This window comes from Ambystoma mexicanum, chromosome 2p (assembly GCF_040938575.1).
Source record: "Ambystoma mexicanum isolate Mex_15411 chromosome 2p, UKY_AmexF1_1, whole genome shotgun sequence".
NCBI lineage: Eukaryota > Metazoa > Chordata > Amphibia > Caudata > Ambystomatidae > Ambystoma > Ambystoma mexicanum.
Window position 1 is genome coordinate 1,383,855,169 of NC_090923.1, and position 23,789 is coordinate 1,383,878,957.

Below are 23,789 nucleotides of genomic sequence, written 5' to 3' on the forward strand. Positions count from 1 at the left end.
AGAGTATCTTGGGCCTGTAGAAGACTAGAGACCCAAGAGAGCAGTAACTTAGCTTACAGTGCCCTCTTGTGCCATGTTGCGCGAAAGCTGCAACATGATAAAGAAACTACGGAAAACGTTTCCCGGTACGGACTGTCTTAAGGGCATGTCAGTTTCCCCGTAAGAATGGAGCGAAAGCCCAGAGGAGTGCGGCAGAAGGCTGCACTTCTCTGGAAAAGTCTAGATCATGGTGAAAATAGCAAAAAGTTTAGGAGTTGCCACATGGAAGGAAAATTTACCCACAATTAAGAAATCTTTCCTAACAGTGATCCGGTCAGTTCAGGAAGGGGACTTTCTGGCGTCTCTGGACCTGCAGGACGCGTACTTCCACATACCAATGTGTCGGCGACACAAAGTTCCTAAGGTTTGTGGTAGGACGGACTCACTACCAGTTCACAGTACTTCCTTTTGGGCTGAAATCCTCTCCCAGAACGATTACGAAATGTTTGGCACCGGTGGCGGCCTGGCTGAGAAGGCAAGGCCATTGTGTGTACCCGTATCTCGACAACTGGTTGGTGAGGGGGTCCTCCCCTATGTCGACTCACATAAGTGTGCAGGCCACCATGCAACTCTTACAACGCCTGGGGCTTGCGGTAAACTTCGAGAAATCTTCGTTGACGCCGTCGAGAAGCTTGGTGTTCCTGGGCGCGCAATTCGAGACCCAGTCGGAGTTAGTGAAGCCATCCCTCGACAATCACCAAACTCAATCGATTGGCAGGTCGGCTGAGAATCAATACCAGACTATCAGTGAGAAAATGTGTCGATTCTGGGTGCTACTGCGACCTGCATTCCTCTGGTGGGCAACTGCCGCCTGTTCATGAGGCCGGTTCAAGAATTTCTGGCGGACCGGTGGACGCAGGCCCAAGGGCTCTGGTCGGACAAACTGACCGTCGACGACGACAAGCTCCTACTAGCTCTTCAGTGGTGGCAGAGCTTTCAGAATCTATCCAGAGGGGTACCCCTACAGGAGCCGGAGTTTCGGCTAACCATAGTGACGGACGCATCCGTGACAGGCTGGGGAGCACACATGGGCACTCTACAAACGCAAGGTTGTTGGTCTCGGAGGGAGTCACTCCTGCACATCAACGTTCTGGAACTGAGAGCAGTGTGCTGGGCCTTGAAGTCTTTCCTGACGCACATCAGAGGGTCCATAGTGAGAATATTGACAGACAACACGACGGCAATATTTTACTTAAGGAAGCAAGGGGGCACGCGGTCCAGAACCCTTTCCACCGAGGCTCAGAAGGTGTGGCATTGGGCTCTGAAACACGATATATCCATCGTAGCTCATCATCTTCCGGGAGTAAGGAACGAGCAAGCAGACTCACTCAGCAGAAAAATGGACCAAATACACGAATGGGAGATGGACAGCGTTCAGTTGTCGAAAGTCTTCGAGAAATGGGGACGGCCTCCGCTGGATCTCTTCGCAACGAATAGGAACAAGAAGTGCGAGATGTATGCCAGCAGATGGCCACAGGAAGGTTCTCTGGGGTAAGCGTTCTCCTTCCCGTGGACGGACAAGTTCCTCTACGCCTTCCCTCCGTTCCCTCTTATAAGGAGAACTCTGCAGTGGATACGCAGGTACAAGTGCCGGGTCATCCTAGTGGCACCGTGTTGGCCGAGGCAGCCGTGGTTTTCCGACCTGCTTCACCTGTCAGTGGATCAACCGATAGCGTTCCCGAAGGTTCCCAATCTCCTGTCCCGGGACGAAGGAACAGTGTGGCATCACAATCCAGACAGTCTCAATCTCACAGCTTGGCTCCTGACTTTTCGGAATTTGGTGACTTGAGCATTCCGTCGGATTGTCGGAGAATCCTGCAAGCAGCACGGGCCCCTTCCACCTACAAGTTGTACGCGTGTAAGTGGAGAAGGTTCTGTACGTGGTGTCGAGGACAGCCGGGAGTGCAACCTCTAAGGGTAACTCCGGAGCAACTTCTACCGTATCTGCTACACCTGGCGAAGAGCGGATTATCTTCATCAATAAAGGTACACCTGGCGGCCATCTCTAGGTTCACGAGGAGGAGGCAGTCGTCTCCCTTGTTTAGTGAGAGGCTGGTGAAACACTTCATGAGGGGTCTGTTCCAAACATTCCCGCCGGTTAAACGTTTTCCACCAACGTGGAGTCTTAATGTGGTGCTAGCAGGGTTAATGAAAGCACCCTTTGAACCAATGGCCACATCGTCGATGAAGTTCTTGTCATGGAAATTGGCTTTTCTAATAGCTATAACATCAGCTAGGCCGCTCTCAGAATTGCAAGCATTGGTCGTAGACCCGCCGTACCTAGGGTTCTTTAAGGACAAAGTGGTTCTGTCAACTAATCCACGTTTCATTCCAAAAGTTCCTACGGCTTATCATAAACACTCATCCATTGTCCTGCCTACCTTTTTCGCGACCTCCTCATCGGCTGCGGAAAAAGTCCTCTATACCTTGGATGTGAAGAGCTCTAAAATTTTACCTTCATCGGACTCAGCAACTTTGATCTACGCAACAACTCTTCATTGCATATGGTCCGTCGGCGAGAGGAAAAGCAATTTCAAAGCAGGGACTGGCCCGATGGGTCTCGTCGACGATTGCCTTTTGTCCTTCCAAAGCGGGAAAACGGCTGCAAGGGCGTCCGAGATCTCATTCCACGAGGGCAAATTCGTCTTCGACGGCGTTGTGGGCAGGAATCCCGCTGGCAGACATTTGCCAGGCGGCGGCATGGTCAGTGCCTCACACGTTTACCCGCCATTACTGCCTCAAACGGCAGCATGTGGACGAGATACAAATGGGGAGAGCAGTCTTAAGCCATCTGTTTCAATAAGGTAACCCCTTTTCAAGAAGGGTCTGTACTTATTTTAGCGTGTGTGTATTTGTATGTGTGTATGTATGTATGTATGTATATATATTTCTGAGGCTTGTGGAATCTGCTTAGATCACATGCTGTGCATAGGCCGACATCTAGTGGAAGCTGCGGAGTATTACAGTTTGTTTTTCGAAAATCGAAAATGGGCGTCGACACAGGCGTGCCAGTAATACTATCCCTAGTGTGACGTCCACTGTACCCAAGATCCCTCACGCGTCTAGGATCCTCAGATTGTTTTTTTCCGCCATACTGGTCGGAAGCATCTTGCGGAGTTCCCTGGCCTTAGCCATACTTTTGCTGTTATTATAATTATAATTCTTATTCATTCCCTTCCCCACCCCAACGTCGACCTCGACCTCGACGACGGCTGGAGAAGTCATCGACCGTCGACTGCTGCACGACGGATCTGGGCCTCGGAAGGCTGCTGGCCTCGGCCCGGGCCTAGTAGGCCGCTGGCCTCGGCCCTTACAAGTAGGGAGAGTGGGGGGTGGTACATACTCTTCACTCTTGATATATAGTTACATTTTATATATTCCTACACTTAGCAGCCCGCTGCCTTAAGGTGCGTATGGAGGGTACCCCTTTTCAATTCTGCCCCAAGTGCAATCGCAAATACCCTTGGGTCGACAGGCACGCCACGTGCAATCTCTGCTTGCCGAGGGATCACCCCGAAGCGAACTGCAGAGCGTGTAGTAGGTTTAAACCTAAGACACTTAAGGACCGTTCGACAAAGCGTTGGGCCCACCACGCCAGGCAGGAGGCCATGGCAGCGGAGGGCGCCTTCAGCGATGGCAGCGACGCCGTACTTTCGGACGGCGAGGGCATTACGGCGTCGAAAGACAGCCGGCGAGCGCAGGTCCCCGACCTCGGAAGGTCGTCCGGCAGGGCGGCTATGGGGAAGACCCCCGGCGACGCAAGCGCTACACACCTAACACACACTAAACACACTAAGACCAACCGGACCTCGACGACGTCGACTTCCCGGAAAGAGGCACAAAAAGAACGGTCCGACTCGGTGTCCTCTGGGCGCTCTCGATCGAGATCACCTCACGACGCAAGGCAATCATCCACTCTTGCCAAGAGTGCCTCGCTACACACATTAACGGAAGTTCGATCGTCGGGAGACGAAGACGACTTCCACCCCCAGGCCGCGCTCCAAGATACCGAGACCGCGGTTAACACCAGTGAGGCCCCACGTAAGCACACAGATACCTCTCCAGACCCTCGGCGCCAGGCGTCGAAAGTCTCTGGGGCCTCCAAGGGACAGGGAAAACATTTTTCCACGCACGGGGAGGGGGGGAAACAGAGGAAAGCACAGCCTTCCACTCCTGTAAAGCCATCCTCTCACCCTAGGCAGACAAGCAAACACAAGTCTACCCTTAAAGTCCCATAAATCATCACCTACTAAAGTAATACCCTGTTCCAGGGAATGGTCCAGTGAAGACATAGACAGGGTTATGTCTAGGATGTCTTCCTTGGCTGATTTTTATGATAAGAACCCAGAACATTTTCTGTCATATAACCCTCAAGGGACTACACCCTCAGGCTCCTCCGATCCTATCCCGCTAAGTAAAAAGCCCCGGTTCGAAAGACCTGAACCCTTCGAGGTTCAGCCTTACTCCATTCCATATTCTACTCCACTCCCCAGTTACCAGGGACAAGTTTTCCCTGAAGAGGACCAGGAGTTTGAATTTATGGAAGAACAAACCGGGACAGATTACCTTGCAGAGGATGAGGACCTGGAGGAGGGAGAAAATGAGCAGGAAATTTACAGAGTAGATTCCCCAGTACAAAGCGAAGCCCCAGTTACCGACTCTCCAGTTGATAACCAGCCCCTCCTCAACGAGGTTCTCGCTCGAGCAGCGGAACATTTCCACATCGACACCCACGGTGTACAGGAGGAAAGGGACTTCGCGGAGGAGTTTGTAGGAGAAAGGAGACCGGTCGCTCAGACCATCCCTATCCTCAAGTCCATCCAACGAAGAATAGATCCTTCCCTGGTGAATCCTAACCTCACCAGAGCTGTCAACCCCAGAATTGAAAAGATTTTCCGGGCAGCCCAGTCTGACCCTCTGTATATAAGGGGACATCTTAAACCAGATTCCCTAGTGGTTACCAACACTAGAAAAAGGGCGGGCACGCCCTTATCTTCATCAGAAGCTCCTCCCGACAAGGAGAGCAAAAAACTTTACGGGTTTGGCAGGAAGGTAGCCTCAACGTCCGCCTACCAAGCAAGGATTGCGAATTCCACCACCCTGTTGGCTAGTTACAATTGCCATCAATGGGAAGAAGTCGCGGCGCTCATTGCCTCTGCTCCAGAACCGTTAAAGGGCCAGCTGGCTCGGATCTCGGCAGAGGGGAGAGCCGTGTCTGGTTGCATTTTAAAAGCAACTTTCGACGCCGCTGACAACGCAGGGAGATTGATAGCAGAAGGTACTGTTATCAAGAGACATGCGTGGTTACGGCAGTCGGGATTCAAGACAGAAACCCAGGCTTCTTTAATAGACAAGCCAGTGGAACCCGACCTATTGTTTGGGAAAGCGGTCGAAGACGCACTTAAAAATGCCAAAGATGAATATGAGACTCTCAAATCCCTTGGCCAGCTTACCAACAAACCCCCTAACCAGAGGGGGAACAGTAATTTTCGTCGCCCACGCGGCCAAAATTCACAAAGAGGCAACTATGCCCAGGGACAGGGTACACAATGGAATAACAACCAGCAGTCTACCCAGAGTTACGGCAGGGGTAACAAGAGAGGTCGTGGAAGAGGCAGAGGCAGCCCCAACAAGGGAGGTGGGACGCCTCCACCAAAACAGTGACGCTCAGTTCAGGGTCCCTTGTCACGCAACCCCAGTAGGGGGACGCATTTCCACCTTCACCCAAGCTTGGGAAGGGATCACCTCAGACAGATGGGTGCTGTCAACAGTATCCGCAGGATATTGTATAGAACTACTGCAGCGTCCCCGGAACCATCCTCCACGACAAAGAGTGCACTCCCTAGAGCATCAAAGGATCCTTCTCGAGGAGATCGCCATTCTGCTAGAAAAGGACGCGATAGAACTCGTCCCAGGACACCAGGTAAACAAGGGTATCTATTCAACTTACTTCCTTGTGCCAAAGAAAGATTTGACAATGCGCCCAGTATTGGACTTACGGCCTGCCAACAAGTATGTCAAGCCCCAAAAATTCCGTATGACCACGCTACAAGAGGTAATCCCCCTCCTAAAAAAGGGGGATTACATGGCAACCTTGGATATGAAAGATGCTTATTTTCATATTTCCATGCTCCCAGCGCACAGAAAGTACTTGCGCTTCAAGGTGGACAGTCGCCACTACCAATTCAAGGTACTGCCCTTCGGGATAGCTTCAGCACCAAGGGTATTCACCAAGGTACTGGCGGTGGCAGCTGCACACCTACGCAGGGAGGCAATCCCGGTGTACCCTTATCTGGACGACTGGCTCATAACGGGGGAAACCCCAGGAATTTGCAGGTCAAACATTCAGAGGACTATCGACCTCCTCCACGAATTAGGCTTCTCTATCAACGAGAAAAAGTCAAGTCTGGTGCCAAGCACCTCAAAACAGTTTCTAGGAGCTATCCTAGATACTCAGAAAGGATTGACCTTCCCTTCGGAAGAGAGAATTCGGAATATACTTCGGCAAATTCCGCATTATCAGTCAGGTCAACAGATAACAGTACGCAAAGCTATGCGGTTACTGGGCATGATGGCGTCATGCATTTACCTGGTCCCCCACGCGCGTCTGCACATGCGTCCCATGCAAGAATGGTTGGCGAAACAGTGGTCTCAGGCAAGTGGTCAGTGGGACGATCTAGTGGTCGTTTCGCCAACACTTGTACAGAGCCTACACTGGTGGACAAGAGAGAATCTCGCAAAGGGGAAACCCTTTTACGATCCCGAAGTACAAGCCGTGGTGACTACAGATGCATGCCTGACTGGGTGGGGAGCTCACCATCTCCACCACACAGCTCAGGGTCTCTGGTCTCACTCAGTAGCCAAGAACCACATCAATCTGCTAGAGCTTCTGGCAGTATTCCGAGCGCTAAAGGCGTTCGAGCCCCATCTACTGAACTTGTCGGTGCAGATCAGGACGGACAGCACGACAGCCATGTTCTATCTGAACAAGCAAGGGGGGACTCGTTCGCCAAATCTGTCCAAGCTTGCCCAGAAAATATGGATATGGGCACTCAGACGGAACATCTTCCTGTCATCACAACATGTTCCAGGGGAGCTCAATTCCCTAGCGGATGCTCTAAGCAGAGACTCCCTCCCAGAAGAACACGAATGGGTCCTTCACAGAAACGTAGTAGATCTCTTCTCTCGGTGGGGTTTCCCCACTATAGACCTATTCGCCACAAGCGAAAACAAACAATGCCCAGGATTTGCATCCAGGTTCCCCCAGCCAGACTCCCAAGGGAATGCCCTGTGGATGAACTGGTCAGGGATGTTTGCGTACGCTTTTCCACCAACTCCTCTCATCAGGAAAGTGGTGTACAAAATGAACAAGGAATCGATGACGCTCATCCTAGTTGCTCCCATGTGGGCGAGACAACCATGGTTTCCACACCTACGCAGAATGGCGGTGTGCGAGCCCATCAGACTCCCAGCCTGGTACAACCTACTGTCCCAGCAACAGGGTCAAACAGTGCATCAGGAACCCAACTCTATGAACCTAGCAGCATGGCTCCTGAAGTCATAGAGTTTGGACATCTCAAATTACCACAGAGGTGTATGGACATTCTAAAAGAGTCCAGGAAACCAAATACAAGGCACTGTTACTTTGATAAGTGGAAAAGATTCGTTATCTGGTGCCAGAATAAACTAATCAACCCGGTTGATTGCACTCCTTCCAACGTTGGGACATACATGCTCCACCTGCTGGATGCAGGGTTGGTTTTTAACTCGCTGAAAGTACACCTGGCAGCCCTCTCGGCTTACACCACATCCCATAACAAGGTCTCGTGGTGGAAAGTACCAGTGGTTAAAGCCTTCATGGAAGGAGTAAAGAGACTTCACCCTCCTATTTCGAACCCACCGCCAGGATGGGACCTCAACGTGGTGCTAGCTAGACTCATGGGACCCCCATTCGAACCCATGCATAAAAGTAGTCTCAAACACCTGACTTATAAGACGGCCTTCTTAGTAGCCATTACCTCCATAAGAAGGGTCAGTGAAATTCAGGCTCTGTCAGTGCAAGATCCTTTCTTTACTATCCACAAGGACAAACTGGTTTTACGCACACACCCTAGGTTCTCACCTAAATTCATATCCAAGTTCCATGTAAACCAGTCCATCGAGCTTCCGGCTTTCTTCCAAAACCCGCAGAGCTCGGCTGAGGTGAAACTACACACCCTAGATGTGCGTAGGGCGGTCCTATACTATGTAAATAAAACCAGACCGCTAAGGAAAACAGATCAACTGTTTGTCTCCGTAGCTACAGGCAGAGAGGGGGATCGCGTCTCTAAGGGCGCTATCTCGAAGTGGATTATCAACTGTATACAGCTGTGTTACTCTCTTTCTGAAAAGACTCTGCCTTTTACGCCAAGGGCCCACTCTACTAGAGGCATTGGTGCCACTCTGGCTTTCATTGCAAATGTTCCCCTCGACACCATTTGCAAAGCAGCTACTTGGAGCTCTATTCACACTTTTACTCAGCATTACTGCATTGACACTCATTCCAAGACAGATACACAAGTGGGACAAGCGGTTCTAAGACACCTGTTTGCTCATGACCCTTCTCACATCCCACCTCCTTCTTCTGGTACTGCTCGCTAATCTATGCACAGCATGTGATCTAAGCAGATTCCACAAGCCTCAGAAGGGATACATTACTCACCGTAATCGTATTTCTGATGCTTGTATCTGCTTAGATTCACATGCGACCCACCCTTCCTCCCCTCCGAGAGAAGGCGCAAGATTGCTTGTAGTCTTACCTTTCTGTCTATCTGCTTGGATTATCTGTACTCACGCTACTCCTCATGCTTCCTCATGTCAGAAAAAATACAATCTGAGGATCCTAGACGCGTGAGGGATCTTGGGTACAGTGGACGTCACACTAGGGATAGTATTACTGGCACGCCTGTGTCGACGCCCATTTTCGATTTTCGAAAAACAAACTGTAATACTCCGCAGCTTCCACTAGATGTCGGCCTATGCACAGCATGTGAATCTAAGCAGATACAAGCATCAGAAATACGATTACGGTGAGTAATGTATCCCATATATATACATACTTTTGCGTATTTATAAATTGGCAGTTTTACGTAAGCATGGTTCGGTATACATATACTTAGGAGGGTGCCAGATTGCATTCACACCTCCCCTTTTCAGGGTCACTGCTGTATATTCTATTCTAAGCATGTGAATCCATGAAAGATGCAGTGCTGGAGATGGGAATAGTTTCTTACCTGTAACTCCATTTCTTCAGCATTGGTATCTTTCATGGATTCACATGCGCCGGCCGGCCTCCCCAGAATGCAATCTACTTGTATAACTAGGTTTTCACCCCATTCTGCTTTGGAGGGGTTGAAATCTGAAGGGAGCCGCGGTGGCGGGGCATTTATACCGCTACGTCCTAGTGGGGCATGCGTGGGCGGCCCCCAAAACGACGTAGATGGGACACAACTGTCAGTTTTCCTATCGGAAACTGCTTTATAAGTGTACCGAGGGGTCCCAGTCTGTCTACAGGGAATATTCTAAGCATGTGAATCCATGAAAGATACCAATGCTGGAGAAATGGAGTTACAGGTAAGAAACTATTCCCTTCTCAGCAGTGCCATCGATTTCCATATCACCACTCCATGTAAACCATCTAATGTAAGCTTGTGTCGTATAATAATCATAGATATGTACTTTGGCAATCTCAAGACACGGCGCCAAAAAATTCCTTCAAGTTGTGGCCAGATCTTGTGGTCTGTTCCATCCTGCTTCCACCCCAAATGTCAATCCAGGTACCACTTTCTGAAAGTAGAGCATACGTATTGGGTTTAATGTACATTTTCCATACAGTGTCTGAATTCTTGCTCCTTGAAAAGCAAATGTTCTAGTGCGTTGGAATAGAAGTTTTGCCCAGCTCTATTCTCATATTGATTTATTTACCATTATCCCCAAGTATCGGATTTCTACGACTTCGACTGTCATCATATATTTTCTACTTGAAGTTCTTGTTTCTTTTACCTTTAGCGGGGCCGAACTTCATGATTTTGTTTTTTTCACATTTATCCTTAAATCATTATCAACCATATATATTTGTAATTTTTAAAGCTGTCGTCGTAGCGCTATTTGGGTTAACTTGACTAAAACCAGGTCATCGGCGTAAGCTGCGCAGTTTATGTGGTTTCCATTTATTTTTGGGGTGGGAAGCATTTCACATTGGCTAAAGCAACAGGAACGCCAGCAATATATAGCTTAAACAGTGCTGCTGCCAACGGACAGCCCTGTTTCCACCCTTTGTTTGTAGAAATGGGTTCCGATAACTCTCCCTTTTTCGTTTAATCTGATACGGATTGAAGTTTTTGAATGTAATGCCTTTATTGGCTGCAACAGACTATTCGGACAGTTCAATTTTTCCAGTTTGTTCCATAACTTGTCACGATTTATGGTATCAAGTGCTTGCTGCATGTCGATAAACGCCAAAAACAGGTTTTCCTTCTTTAAGGCTTCCAGTTTCAGCCGGGTTACTAGGGCCAAATTGATCTCAGTTCCGATGCCCTTCGTAAAACCGGTTTGCCTTTCATCAAACGTTTCAGTTTTAATAGTCCGTGCTGATCATTTTTTTTCAAAAAGGTTGCAAATACCTTGCTGATCGTATCCAGAAGGGCAATCGGGCGGTAGTTGGCCGGATCAGCCAGTTTGCCCTTCTTAAAGATCGACATTATTATTGCCTCAGTCCATGACGGTGGTACCTTGCGTATATCCGCTATTATGAAAAATAATTTCTCAATAAATATGGACCACTTGACTTTATGATCTTTCAACATCACATTCGTGATGCTGTCTGGTCCTGCGGCTCTTGAACTTTTTAGCTTCGCGATGGCATTAACGATATCTTCGTTGGTCTCCAATATATCCCAGCAAGTTTCGTCTGAGACCGCTTTCATTAGGGATGACTTTAAAGTTGTTGAAAACACTTCCCGAAAATGCTTTACCCAGTCGCCTTCTGCGACAGTTTGCCAGCCTAGCAGCTTGGCTTACAAACCCTCTATTCAAAATCTGCCAAATCTCTCTTGTGTTATTCATGTTAATCAAAGACAACATCTCCTCCCCTCGTTCTTGGTCTCGCTGATGAGCAAAGGCTTTCAGCCAGTTTCGATATTTCTGCTTTCACTTTTTGATCTCTCTAAGAGCTGCAGAGCCAAGACGAGATTTTAATTCACGTAGGTCTTTCTTATGCTGGTTCTTTTCCCTCTTTAAATTCCGACTCCAGGCGTGACTATGTTCATTGTGATTCTGTAAATTCCGAGAGTTTCCAATACTTAAAGATGGTAAGAGTGCAGCATAATTTGTTGGGTCACAGGTGGTTTTATCTGCAGTCTGTAGAGCAATTTAGTTATTTGTTTTGGTTTCAACCTAAATCTATTTCCCCGCTATTCACTTCCAAAGGGTTGAGACACTTCACCAACTATTGATTTGCGGCTTATCGACCACAATACTAGCGCATCATGGTCACCATTTTCTGTTCGTACGATACCAGCTTGTTAGTTTTACTCAGCACATTTCCTGATGTCCAAATGTAGTCTAAGATCTTATCATGCCCCATATTGTGCCAAGTATAGTTTGGAAGTATGTCACCATTTACATTGCCATTTATCATACTACAGTCACGTGCTTCCATTTATTCATTCCATTTGTATCTTCTGGAGCAACGAAGATGTAAGTCTATATTTCGGTCCAATATTTGCTCTTTGTTTCTTTCAAACCATGAAATGTTCATATCCCCACAGACGATCGATATATCTTGATGACTTGTTTGGTTTTTGTCGATTATCCTCATCACTGATGATCTGAATGATTCAGAGGAAATCTTTAGGGGGGTCCAATAAACATCAATCAAAAGCAAGTTTTGCACTTCTTGTGTAGGACCAATGGAATGTTGGAGCAGAGTTGATTGCACGTGACTGTTTGGGTTGTTCTCTTCAATTACTTTCCAGCTTGTACCAGATTTCAGCATTGTCATCGGCCCAGAAAAAGGGCGACCTAAGGAATTTTTCTCAGCCGGATTTATCAGTCTCATGACTGGAGGAGATCGCACCCAAGTTTCTTGTAGACAAATAGCTAAATTATCAGTCAGGTCCACTGGGAAGTCATCCTAAAGATGGCTAAAGCCTGGGGTGTTCCAGGAAATTAATGTTGTGAGCCCATCGTATACAGATTTCTCTAGCTAATGCTTCTTCGTAACTTGTTTGATGTTTACAATCGACGAGAGGGGAAAAGATGCAATGTGCAAATGCTTCCTTGTCTCGTCGCAGTTCGATAGAGACCTTGGGAACAGAACTCTTTTACTCCAAGATGAGTTGAGCTTGCAGACGTCTCCTCTTCAGAGATCTCAAAACCCAAGTAATTTGTCTTTCGCAGCCATCAGTATCTTACGAACTGCTTGTGATTTTATGTGCAGCAAGACACAATTAGCACGGTCCTCAGACATATATTCGACTATGCAGATATCTTCTGACCTGATGGTCCTTAACACCGGCACAGAATGCAGCAATCGGTTGACATTTCCTCAATTAAAATTTACATCATCATCGCTGAACACATTTTCAATCCTTATTTTCCGTGTAAGAGATTCATTGATTCCCTGTAGTGTGTCGAAAGGTAAATAGTTTTTTCAGTTTTTGAGCTGTTTGTTTTGGATTCAATAGCTCGAATGTTCAAATTTCAACTTCGAAAGTCTCATTTATGTGTATGACAGGCATTTTGTTTTGCAACTCAACTAGAGCTTTTTCTCCCTCCAGCTCGTACCCTTTTTGATTATTATGAGCTCGAGAATTCACTGACTGCTGGTTTCCATTTGATCTCTCAGGAATGCAGATGGAATCGTTTTGAGGCACATCCTGCGGAACCACGCTACAGTCTCTGGCAGAATCCTCAGAATACGTAGACAGATTGCATAAGTCCATGCTTGAGTCCATAGAGGGCATGAGGCTCCCATCCGAGTCAATTCTCATTCGTTTTCTTGGATTTGTTATTAATGAGTTTTTTGGTTCACCCACACAACTAGAGGCACTTTCCGGTTTGTTAGACTTTTTAATTAATGCAGCTTTTTCTGTCATAAATAGCTTCGGTTTGACTGGTGTGGTTACATTTCTTATAAATTTCCTTGAATTGCTTGTCTGTTTTGTTAACAAGGAAATATTTTTCTTTTTTTCCGGTTTTGATTTTTTTTATAGAACAGGTTGTACCTGGTTGAGATTTCAAAATGATCTGTTTTATCAGTAATTTTTTTGCGGGGCCATTGAAAATCCTGTATGACGCTTTGGATGCTGGAAACAGCGTAATTTCGGAAAACTGTTCTGGGTGAGTCACGGTCTCGTGTTCCTTATTCAAAGCTTCTGGGAGCATTTCTGAGCTTCTTTCAAGTAACGTTGAGATGTTGATTAGTTTGCCCTCATCCATTCCGGATGGCATCTGAGGTTCCAACTCATCGATGTTCGTAATGTCACGTTGAGGCGTTAGGCAGGATTTCCATCCACTTTCAATGTGAGACCAGTCCAACCATTTCCATCGCACAGGTTCGACTTGTCTATAACCCTGTGACATTGAGTTGCAGCGTGTAGTCCACGATGCTCCATGATCGGTTTTGAGGATGATGGAGAGTTGAGGTTCACAGTTAATTGTTTCAAATAGTCAAACATGGCCTCCATTAACGTCATTTTTTCACTGTTTTCTTTAAAAATTGACTCATGTACTGAACGGAGCCGTGCTTCAGACTGACCACCTTCTTTTTCTATTCGTAATTGGAGCGCCGTGAATACAGTTTGGCTATTTTATCATTTTGATGGCCCAGTACAGCTCCATTGTTTTGTATTGCTTCATTTAGAGTTTCATACAATTTTATGAACAGAATTAGTGCCAGAGAAGTTGCAGCCAATACACTATTGTGAATCTGAATCACTGCTGCAGTAGACAGATTCGATTTTAGGTCGACCTCTTTCACAACTGGACTTCAGAGACTTCCATTTCTCGAGTATCTCTGCTCGAGAGGTCCACAAGAACTACTATTCCACATTTGTGTCTGGGGCACAGCTTCACCCATCACACCTAATTTTGATGGCGTTGAACAGTTTGGGGGCCTCTTTTCCCTTTGACATAATTCAGCCGTTCGTTGTCGTGGGTTTTCCTGGGGCTCTAGATGCGAGCCTGTATAAATTCCTTGCATGCATGGGATGTCCCATGCTAATCCCACTCAGACGCCCATCAGTTGGTTTTGTGCTATGTCACTGTTTTCATAGATTTGTGAAGAGACGCTCACTTCTGCAGTATGGGACTGGTCGATGCACATGGCAGCACATAAGTGTTTTATATTTCCATGCTTAGGATTGGAAAAGCTCTCTGACAATTTTTTTAAAGTCAGCTTGAAGTCTGTCTTGCCTCGCGGCCTGCTAGATCAATCCCTTTATACGGTAGTCCCGCTGAATAAAGTGGCATCGGTGAGCTTGAATTTCCACTACTTGTGCCGCTGATGCCAGGAGCAGGGCCAATTTAGCTATTCATTCCTGTCACCTTTAAATGCATATTTTTTTTTTCTCCAAGAGGCTGAGCCAACATCATCATGTCCTTGTCCCTTCTGGCTTATGCAATGACGCTCCATGACAGGGTTTAGCAAGCCAACACTTGCTTGTGGAAAGGTAAATTTAAGTAGGTTTGTGTCTAGTGGCGGATGTAAGGCATCGAGCTCAAGGAGCTCAGTATCAGTTGCGTCAAAGGGAGATTGAAAGACTCCAACATTAATTTCAAAAACCTCAGAGCCTTCGATTTGTTTTAATGGCAGGTTTGAGACTATAGCAATTTAATCACCGGCGATTCAACAAGCCCAGTATAATTAGTCAGTTTCAACATCAGCATCCACTTTCACTGTAGATTCGCATATTGCCGCCGCTGCAGCAGACACTTTCACCAAACAATGCTGCAGCAAGCGTGGCAATAGCGATTCTGGATTCATATGTGCATGCTGCGCTTCAATGTTTAAGTCATACTCCACCGCTGCAACAACATTTTCATTCAAATTCGCAGCAGCGCATTGCGGAGAAGTACATTCCGATTCTGGTATTTTTAAAGGAGGCGACGGAACTAAGCCCGCCCCTCTAACCCAAGTAGACAACTGGGGAGACAATTGGGTCTCATGTTGTTCATTCGACCAGTCATACCCCCTTAAATCACAAGTGACAGCTGACGCCTCCAGTTCACTTGGCATTGTGTTTTCATGCACCTCACAGGAGGGAGATGACAGAGCTTGTTTTAACTTCAAGCACGTCAATGGCCCACTGTCTGCCATAAGCTCCCTCTCACCTGCCTTCCGCTACTCTCTTCTACTGTCTGCTGCGGACTGAACTCTCCACAAACTCTGTGCTCTCTAGGGGTTTTTATGGGTAGTTGGCCTTACTTTTCTTAAAGGCACCACATCCAAAAGCACAAGAACACAGTTCGCACTACGTAGCTGCAGCTTCTCTCACTAAACCTCACTGCTGCAGACTGACCTCACCACGAACTCCCCTAGGTCCGTATTGCCAAGTTCATCTCAACAGAGAAGCCCATTCAAGGATGACCACTTCCTTTGAATTGGTGGGACCAATCAACTCATAAGCCACCTGGATAACATTCTCGGAGCTGGTTAGGATTAACCAGGGGTGAAGGACACCAGCTTGTGTGTTTGACAACAGCTAATCGAACCGAAGATCTTCCATTTTGCCAGCTTGTTTGACCAGTCCCCGTGCAGTTCAGGAGTCCCCCGACGTCCTCCCTCTTGTCCCCAAGACTGAGACTCAGTAACAGTGAGATCTGCAGGAACTGCCAGGAACCAACGTCTTCAGCTGTATCTTTTCTTCATATTAAAATAATGTGCCAACCCGATTGAGAGAACTTGCCTCTCGCGGTGAAGGTTCGTGGAACATTCCCATCTTGCAGGCCTAATCAGCTTGTGACTCAACATATTCTTTTTCGTACAAACTAGTTCTGAGAACTTTGGCAAAGACTTTACTGTTTACTACAAGAACTGCTCTTTCCTATCAAAGACACTAGCCCATTGACTTTGGCATGGGCTTTTTGAACTGAGTAGAGTCCTCTAGTGAACTGAAACTATTTGGACTGCCTAAGAAAGTATTTGTCATCTATTTTATTAACTTGTGCCTTTTTACTCCAATTTAAAGTGACAAATGCCATTTTGCTCCTATTTCAGGGAAGCCTAATTTACTCAAACGTATTGGTTTGGTATTGAAGTGTATTTGTGTATATTAAGTTGCCTCCTTCTAGTGAATGTTTTCTAAATGACTGTGTAAATAAATTAAAGTGTTTTACGGAGAAACCTTGAGTCTACTTGAACCACTGTGATTGTAAGACCTCTGTGTAACATCCTTTTACTGCTCACATTCCCTCTGGAGATGAGCCTGGCTGCTCAGCTCACTACCAAAAACTGTGTAGTACAAACCTATACCAAAGGTTGGTTTTGCTTACACCTGTAGTCCTAATTGTATGTGGTGGTCCGAGAGTGTACTGCATGCAATTCTGCCTAAGAAATATAACACAAATACACTTCAATACTGTACACTCTAAGTTTCTGAATCGGATAAGACTCTTTTGAGATGGCCCACAGACAACCTACAATTACAGTTAACACTAGTACCAAGGGTGCTGGGGACATGAATATCTTACTGTTGCATTCAGAATGCTTTTTCAAGGGGAGTAAAAGGCAAAGGTTATTAGAAGAAGAAAGGTTACAATTCTTCTTAGACAGTGCAAATGTTTTGAGTTCACCAGAAGATTCAATTCAATAGGCTAGGCCAAAGTCAATGGGCTAAAGTCTTGGATAGGATAAAGCAGTTCTGGTAGTTAAACGGAAAAGTCTCTGCACAAGTTCTTAAGAGTAGTTTGTAGCAAGAAGAATCATATGTTTGGTCACAAGCTGATTAGGCCTGCGAGTTGCAAAAGTTCCAAGCACTTTCACCACGAGAGGTTTTAAAGTATCTTACAAATGAAGAAAAAGAGGCAGCTGATGACTTCGGCTTCTGGCAGTTCTTACAGATTTTGCTGTTCCTGGGCCTTAGTCGTGGGGACAAGAGGGAGGACGTCGGGGAACTCCTGCACTGGGACAGTCAAAATCTCCTGACTGGCAAACTTCAATTTCGCTGGCTGTAAGTAAAGCACACAAACTGGTCTCTCCCTCCCTGTTTCTACGGTTTCCTGTTGAGTTGATTGGTCCCACCAACTCAAAGGGAGCGCTTCTCTGTCGATGCGAATTTGGCGATTCGGACCTGCAGCAGGGCTTCACCGGGCAAACCAACGGCCCTGGAGTTGCAGCAGCCGCCCTCTTCAAGCTCTTCTTCAGTTCCTTCATTCCAGTGGTCGACTCTGCCTTCCAAGCCAAGAGACTCGCCTTTTATTCAGTTCTCTCGCATTCATTCCAGCCTAGCTGTCACTCACCCAGCAGGGTGGTTGTCCTTGCCAGACAGTCAGCCAGCCAATCACATCAGAGTGCATTTGGGTCTCCTAGGAGACTAAGCACAGGGAGTTTTGGGCAGCTCCCTCACTTCCTGTCCACCCCAGACACTGGGGCCCAAGAGGCGGTCTTCAGTCCTGAAGCCCACCAAAGGCAAATGAACAAAGAGACCAAACCTGGTTTGGCGCGCAGAGACAAACTCTAGAAGGACCTTTCGACAAAGAAATGGTGAAAAAAGACCGGGACCTGTTTAAAGAAAGGGGGCTCAGACGCAATCTTGAAAACTAGGCTCCTGCGATTTAACGTTACTGGAGCTACGAATAGTTTGCGGTTGGGAAAAATATTGGTAGTTCATTGTAAAACCACTGCCACCACCATTTTGATAGGAAGGGTAGCATTTGACTGCTACATGAGTATCTAGACGCAGACACCAAGTAACCCCTCCAGCACTCTATTTTAAGATAGGGTGTGCTGGGTCTAGGAATTTAAAAAGACTAGTAAAGTCAATTTCACTTCCCTTCCTCTGGGAAACAGTAGTTTATCCCAGAGAAGGTATTTAAACATTGGGAAAGCCTAAAAAGGTTTCCCTGTGCCACTGCACTGAGGGTGCTGTGTGACACACATGAAAAGATGATGCCTATGGAGTTAGTTAGACTACATAACCAAAGAAAAGACAAGAGTAAAACACATCAAAACACATGAGTGGGTAAAAGGCTCACACTCTCTCCAGGAAAAAAAAATCAAGTCCTCTCTAAGGTGAAGGGGATTAGCATCTTTTTGAGAATTCTCCCTAACAATACTTACTTGCCACCTAAACTCCCTTTAAAAGTTTGCTAACTTTTACAAAACGTGCAGAACTCTTTGGCTTTGCCATAGTTTACACAAGCACTCTGAATGTTAGGCACACATTTATTAGTTAGATTAACTTCTCCCCTATCACTTGGAACTGTTCACTGGACCCCAGAGACCCTACCTTCACTTTTCCCAGCTTCAAAGAACTGCTTGAAAGTTTGCTGAACTTTTGGGCATAAGGCCCCAGACAACTTAGTTTTTCTTCTGAAGTTAGGGTTTAATCTTTGAGGACCCTTGGTGCAAATACTAATCTGCACCTTCTTTTCCAGGGCTTAATCTGTATTTGCACTAAACCAGTGACTGTATATATGCGTCTAATCTTAGTATTGTGTGATAGTATTACCTGTTAGTAATTTTTCACTGTGTTTTGGCCATGAGTAAAGTATTTTTATACCTGATTGTCTAAGTGTAAACTTTGACTGCTACACTGTGTGTACTCATTGTGGACCCCTTACAAGCTCACCACCTATTGAGATTTAGCCTAGGACTCTCATTACTGCTAACTGTAACTGGTTTGTCTACAGCTCAGAGTTGTCCCTGTCACAATGTAGGTTGGCCTTCTCTACATCTGTCCCTGAGGCCAGAGTTTAGAAAACCAGTCCTAACACCCACACCTAGACGCTCTGGCTCCATGCATGTGGAATGGAACCAAACAGTCCCAACCCGTTCCTGGGTCACACAAACAAAGGCAGCATTAGCCCTCTAAAGCAGCAGCTTTCCCAGGGGAAGTGCATGACGCATATAGGATTTCCTGACATGGCAAGGCAGGATGAAGGCCAGACTATAATATGGCCAAAGAACAAGAGAAAATCACAAGGCATGGCCATTTTAGGCACTAGCCATGTTTTAATAGCCATGCACGGTGAACGCGAATTTGCACACAAAATAATTCTGCAAAAATGGTACAAAAAGATCTGCTGCCACCAGCTGCTTTAGGCACATATTAAAATTAACCAAAATTCCAGGTGTAAAAGGATGGGATGGCACAAAAGTAACTCCATTGCACTGTATTGTAAGATGTTGTGTGCAAAGTTCAAAAATCTAAAAGGGAAACCTATTTGCCCAATACTGATAGTCCAAAGGACTGAACACTATCCCTATAACAAACTGGCAAAAGGCAAGGTAATTGAAGCTGAATGCTTTACTTCGTTTTAAAAAGTCAGAACAGGTTGCACAAAGCAATAAAATTGGGGTCGCATATCTATGGAGGGAATGTTGCCAAAAGAGATCTTTCCTAACAGTGTGCATATTAACTAAAGCTGTAAATCTTTCAGGGTTTGCCTTGTGAATCTAATGCACTTGAGTGGTTTGTGTTCGCATAGTGAAAGATGGACATAGAAATGGACTATGAAAACTGCATGCTTTGCGTTCTTAAGGCATTTGGCAAGATGGCGTAAAGATGCAGAGTGGCATGTATCTGAAGTGGAATTTGAGAAGCTGTGATTTTAGACTTCTAGTGTGAATTGATCACTGTTTGCAGTCCATTAGTGTGCCTTAAATTAATATCTTCTTTGGGTGTTTTGTTTCTCCATAGTGGACTGTGAATGGACAGATAAGGGTTGGTTTTTTCACCACCAAAGCAGTTACAGCAGGCTCAGAATTGACATTCGATTATCAGTTTCAAAGATATGGGTAAGTGTTTGATATTTCTTTCAACGATTTCGGATTGTTAGTGAATTGTGCACAACTTTATGGTGAGGGCTGTGTAACTTTGTAACGTGATGGTAGAGCAGCATGTCATCTAAAAGGAAAGACCATTCTCCAACGACATGCATAGCAGAGGTAAGTCTGGCAGGGAGATGCAATTGTTTTATTATATTAATAGTTATCACAAAAGTATACACCATAATGGTGTACTTAAATAGACTTTTATTGCAAGGTCACACATAAAATATTCATGATGGAAAAATAAACACTTGGGTGAAATGGAACACTCAATAGCGTTTAGTATTGTTAAAAAAACTGTAAAGGACCAGATAAGGCTAACACATTCTTTACCCTTAATTAAAGTGTTGGGACAGTTTAACTGAAGTCTCAACGGAGACAGTACAAGACTCAAACTCTTAGTAGAAGGCTGTACCACCCGAGTTCATGGTAGCGTTGAAAGAGCAGTCAGTCTTACCTTAGGAGGGATAGAGGGCTATAGAATCAGTACAAATGAAATTATAATACAAATGGTCCAAGGAAACACTGAAACGCTATGTATGTAAAATTAAATGATTTATTTAAATACAAGTAGGCCCAGATAAATCTAGGGGTAAATAAGTACTATCAGACATTATATGTAATCACAATTCTCAACACTATGCTTCAATGTGCACAGACCAAAGCATAAACCTTATTTGGAACCCCTGACTGTTGGGCAGAATTGCAAGCAGTACCGACTGGGATCACTACACACAATTGGGACTACAGGTGTTCGCCAAACCAACCTCTGTTGTAAATCTCTATCACAAAGTTTTTAGTAGCGAGCTGAGCAGCCAGGCTTATCTCAAGATGGAATGCGAGAAGTAAAAGTAGTTACACAGAGGACTTTCAATCAGAGTGGTTCAAGTAGACACTTAAACTCAAGGTTTCTTGGTAAAATGCTTATTAATTTATTACACAATAATTTAGAAAACATTTCACTAGAAGAAAACTTATTATTTACACTTCAATACAAAACTCCAAGATTTTGAGACAGTTTGAGCTCCCCTGAAATAGGCACCAAATGGCAGTTCCGTTACTTAGAAGTGAGCAAAAGGGACAAGGTGTAAGTAGAATAGATCACATATACTTGTTAGACAGTGCAAATAGTTTCAGTTCACCAGAAGAGTTCAATTCAAGTCAATAGGCCAGGCTAAAGTCAATGGGCCAGTGTTCTGGATCGGAAAGAGCAGTTCTGGTATCAAACAGTAAAGCCTTTGCAAAAGTTCTCAGAAGTAGTTTAGGCGAAAAAGAATCATGTGTAAGGCCACAAGCTGATTAGGCCTGTAAGTTTGGAAAGTTTCACAAACTTGCACCGCAAGAGTGGCGTTCTCTCAATTGGGTTGGCACAGTACCTTAGTATGAAGAAGAAAATGCAGCTGAAGACGTTGGTTTCTGGCAGGTCCTGCAGATCTCGCTGCTCCTGAGCCTCAGTCGAGGGGACAAGAGGGAGGACGTCTGGGAGACTCCTGCACTGCACGGGATCGTTGAAAAAGCAATCAAGATGAAGTCACTTCAGTTTCCAGTAGTTGTAGATTGAAACGCACAAGCTGGTATCCCTCTCTCTGGTTAATCCTAACCAGCCTTGAGAATGGTATCCAGGTGGCTTACGAGTTGATTGGTCCTACCAACTCAAAGGAAGAAGTCGTCCTTGAAGGGGCTTCTCTGTCGAGATGAACTTGGCAATTCGGACCTGCAGCAGGGCTTCACCAGGCAAAACAAAGTTTCAGGAGTTGCAGCAGCTGTCCTCTTCCAGCTCTTCGTTTCTTTCGTTCTCCAGCATGGGGTCTGGCATGGATTCACATGCTCATGAATATTCCCCGTCGTCAGGCTGGGAATCCTCGGTAAAGAAAAAACCAGTATCAGTTTCGTTTCTGATCTGTCTTTCGTAGTAATAACCAATCACTGGTCTCTGCGTCATACTGACCACAGCCAATGACTGCCCTCTACCTAAGCACCGCCTCTGGCAGCCATCTTCAGATTTTTACCGCACGTTCATGTGTTGGGATCCTCGTGCTATTGCTCTCGAGCGTTAGTGCTATTTTTCGCGCTTTTTTCACAAAAAACTTCGATTCTTTCGGTCAAAAGAGCCTCAAGCTCCACCGATCCTACATCCGATCAACGGGGACCCGTGTCGGATTCATCTGTGCCCCTCAAGGGTGAAGATTTCGTCGAGCTACACTTCGGAGGAATCCAGAAGCTTCTCAGGCCCGGTCTCGGAGATGGCCCAGGAGAAGGGAAGCTCGACGCCCGGAAAGCTGTTCAGGGTCTGCCCTGGATGCCAGCTGCAGAACGTCTTCAAGGAGGACGAACACTCTTTCTGCCTTTACTGCCTTCATGAGGACAAGACGCACGTGGAGAAGGACTGTGCGTTTTGCGGCAACATATCGGAACGGACCATGAAGGACCGCCATCAACGTCTCGCCAACTGGCTGGAGGGTAAGAGCCCGTCTGGCGAGAAGAAGAAGAAATCCGAGCGGTCTTCTAAGACCTTTGAGGGCGCCCCGGCGACGGGGGCCCAACATAAGGCCAAGCACCGTGAGTCCGCTGGCACCGGGAGCGCCGAACGGTCGGGCTCTACGGGCGCCAGGCAGGGCGCACCCTCCCCGGCACCATCAACCACGAGCCAACGCTCTGGGTCGGGTAAGAGGAAGGCCGAGCACCCGGCGAAGCTCCTGGAGAGGCCCCGGTCGAGCTCTAAGGCAGAGGAGGAGCGTGGCAGTGCCCCCTCCCTCAAGGATAAGGCGGTGAGCGCACCTAAGGTGGTGAAGGCCTTGATCCATCCGACCAAGCCCTCTATCGAAACGGTCGCGGCGGCCCTGGCTCAGCCTGTGGTGGCTGCACCAGTGGTGGCGACCTCAGGGCCCAGAATCTCCCTGCCTCCTCGGAGGGAGTCTTCCTTTGTGCCCATCGATAGGACCCCCGTGAAACCCTCCGTGGGGAAGAAGGGGGGGCAGGGCGTCGTCGGAGATTCGGCCTCAACCTCAGAAGAGGAGCTGATCGAGGTCTTAAGCCATGGCCTAGGCGTGGAAGAAGGCCAGCCCGTCGGAATGGACCCCGACGCAGGTGACGACGACATCGTCGAGGATACCGACGGGGCCCCTGCTCGCCCGTCGGATTCCCCTCTGCCAGCGCCGCAAGACAACTCGGCGGCCATTTTGTTGGCCATACAGTCCTTATGCTCCGAGATAAGGACGAGGCTACCGTTACCGACGGAGGAACCTCTCCCGTCGGGGGATCCAGAACCGGGACCTTCTGGTGTTCCCCCTACCAAGAAAAGAAGGATCCATCCACCACCTCCTTTTCAACCGTCGCGCCCCTTCCAGCCCTCCTCCCCGTCCACCCGAGGGGATGATACAGGGACTGACACGGCAGCGACGGGTACGGACGACGAGGCATACGACGAGGATTTTCCGTCGTCGCCTCCCACCAGGGCTTCTCCGCCCGACGAGATCAGATCTTTCCACTCCATGATCTCCAGGGCTTCCGAGCTTTTCCAACTCTGCCCTGAGGAGAAGAAAAAGGAAGGCTTCCTTTATCAGCGGCGCGAGGCCAAGAGGAAGACGGTCCTCGCAGTGCCTCTGTTGGACGACATTTGGGATGAGGGCCTTTCCCTCCTCAAGAACCCTTCCACGACGCCAGCTAGAAGAGACCGGTACGAGAAAAAGTACCGGGTCCCGGACACGGCCCCCCTGTG

General features: G+C 47.0%; 1 protein-coding gene across 3 annotated transcripts in view; it reads left to right on the plus strand.

Moving 5' to 3' along the window:
- Positions 1-23,789, plus strand: part of SETD2 (SET domain containing 2, histone lysine methyltransferase) — a 1,465,157-nt gene that overhangs the window by 505,414 nt on the left and 935,954 nt on the right. For all 3 annotated transcript variants that reach the window (XM_069645793.1, XM_069645791.1, XM_069645792.1), the window contains one exon: positions 19,941-20,038. In XM_069645793.1, coding sequence (XP_069501894.1) covers positions 19,941-20,038 — 98 coding nt within the window. The remainder of the gene's footprint in view (positions 1-19,940; positions 20,039-23,789) is intronic.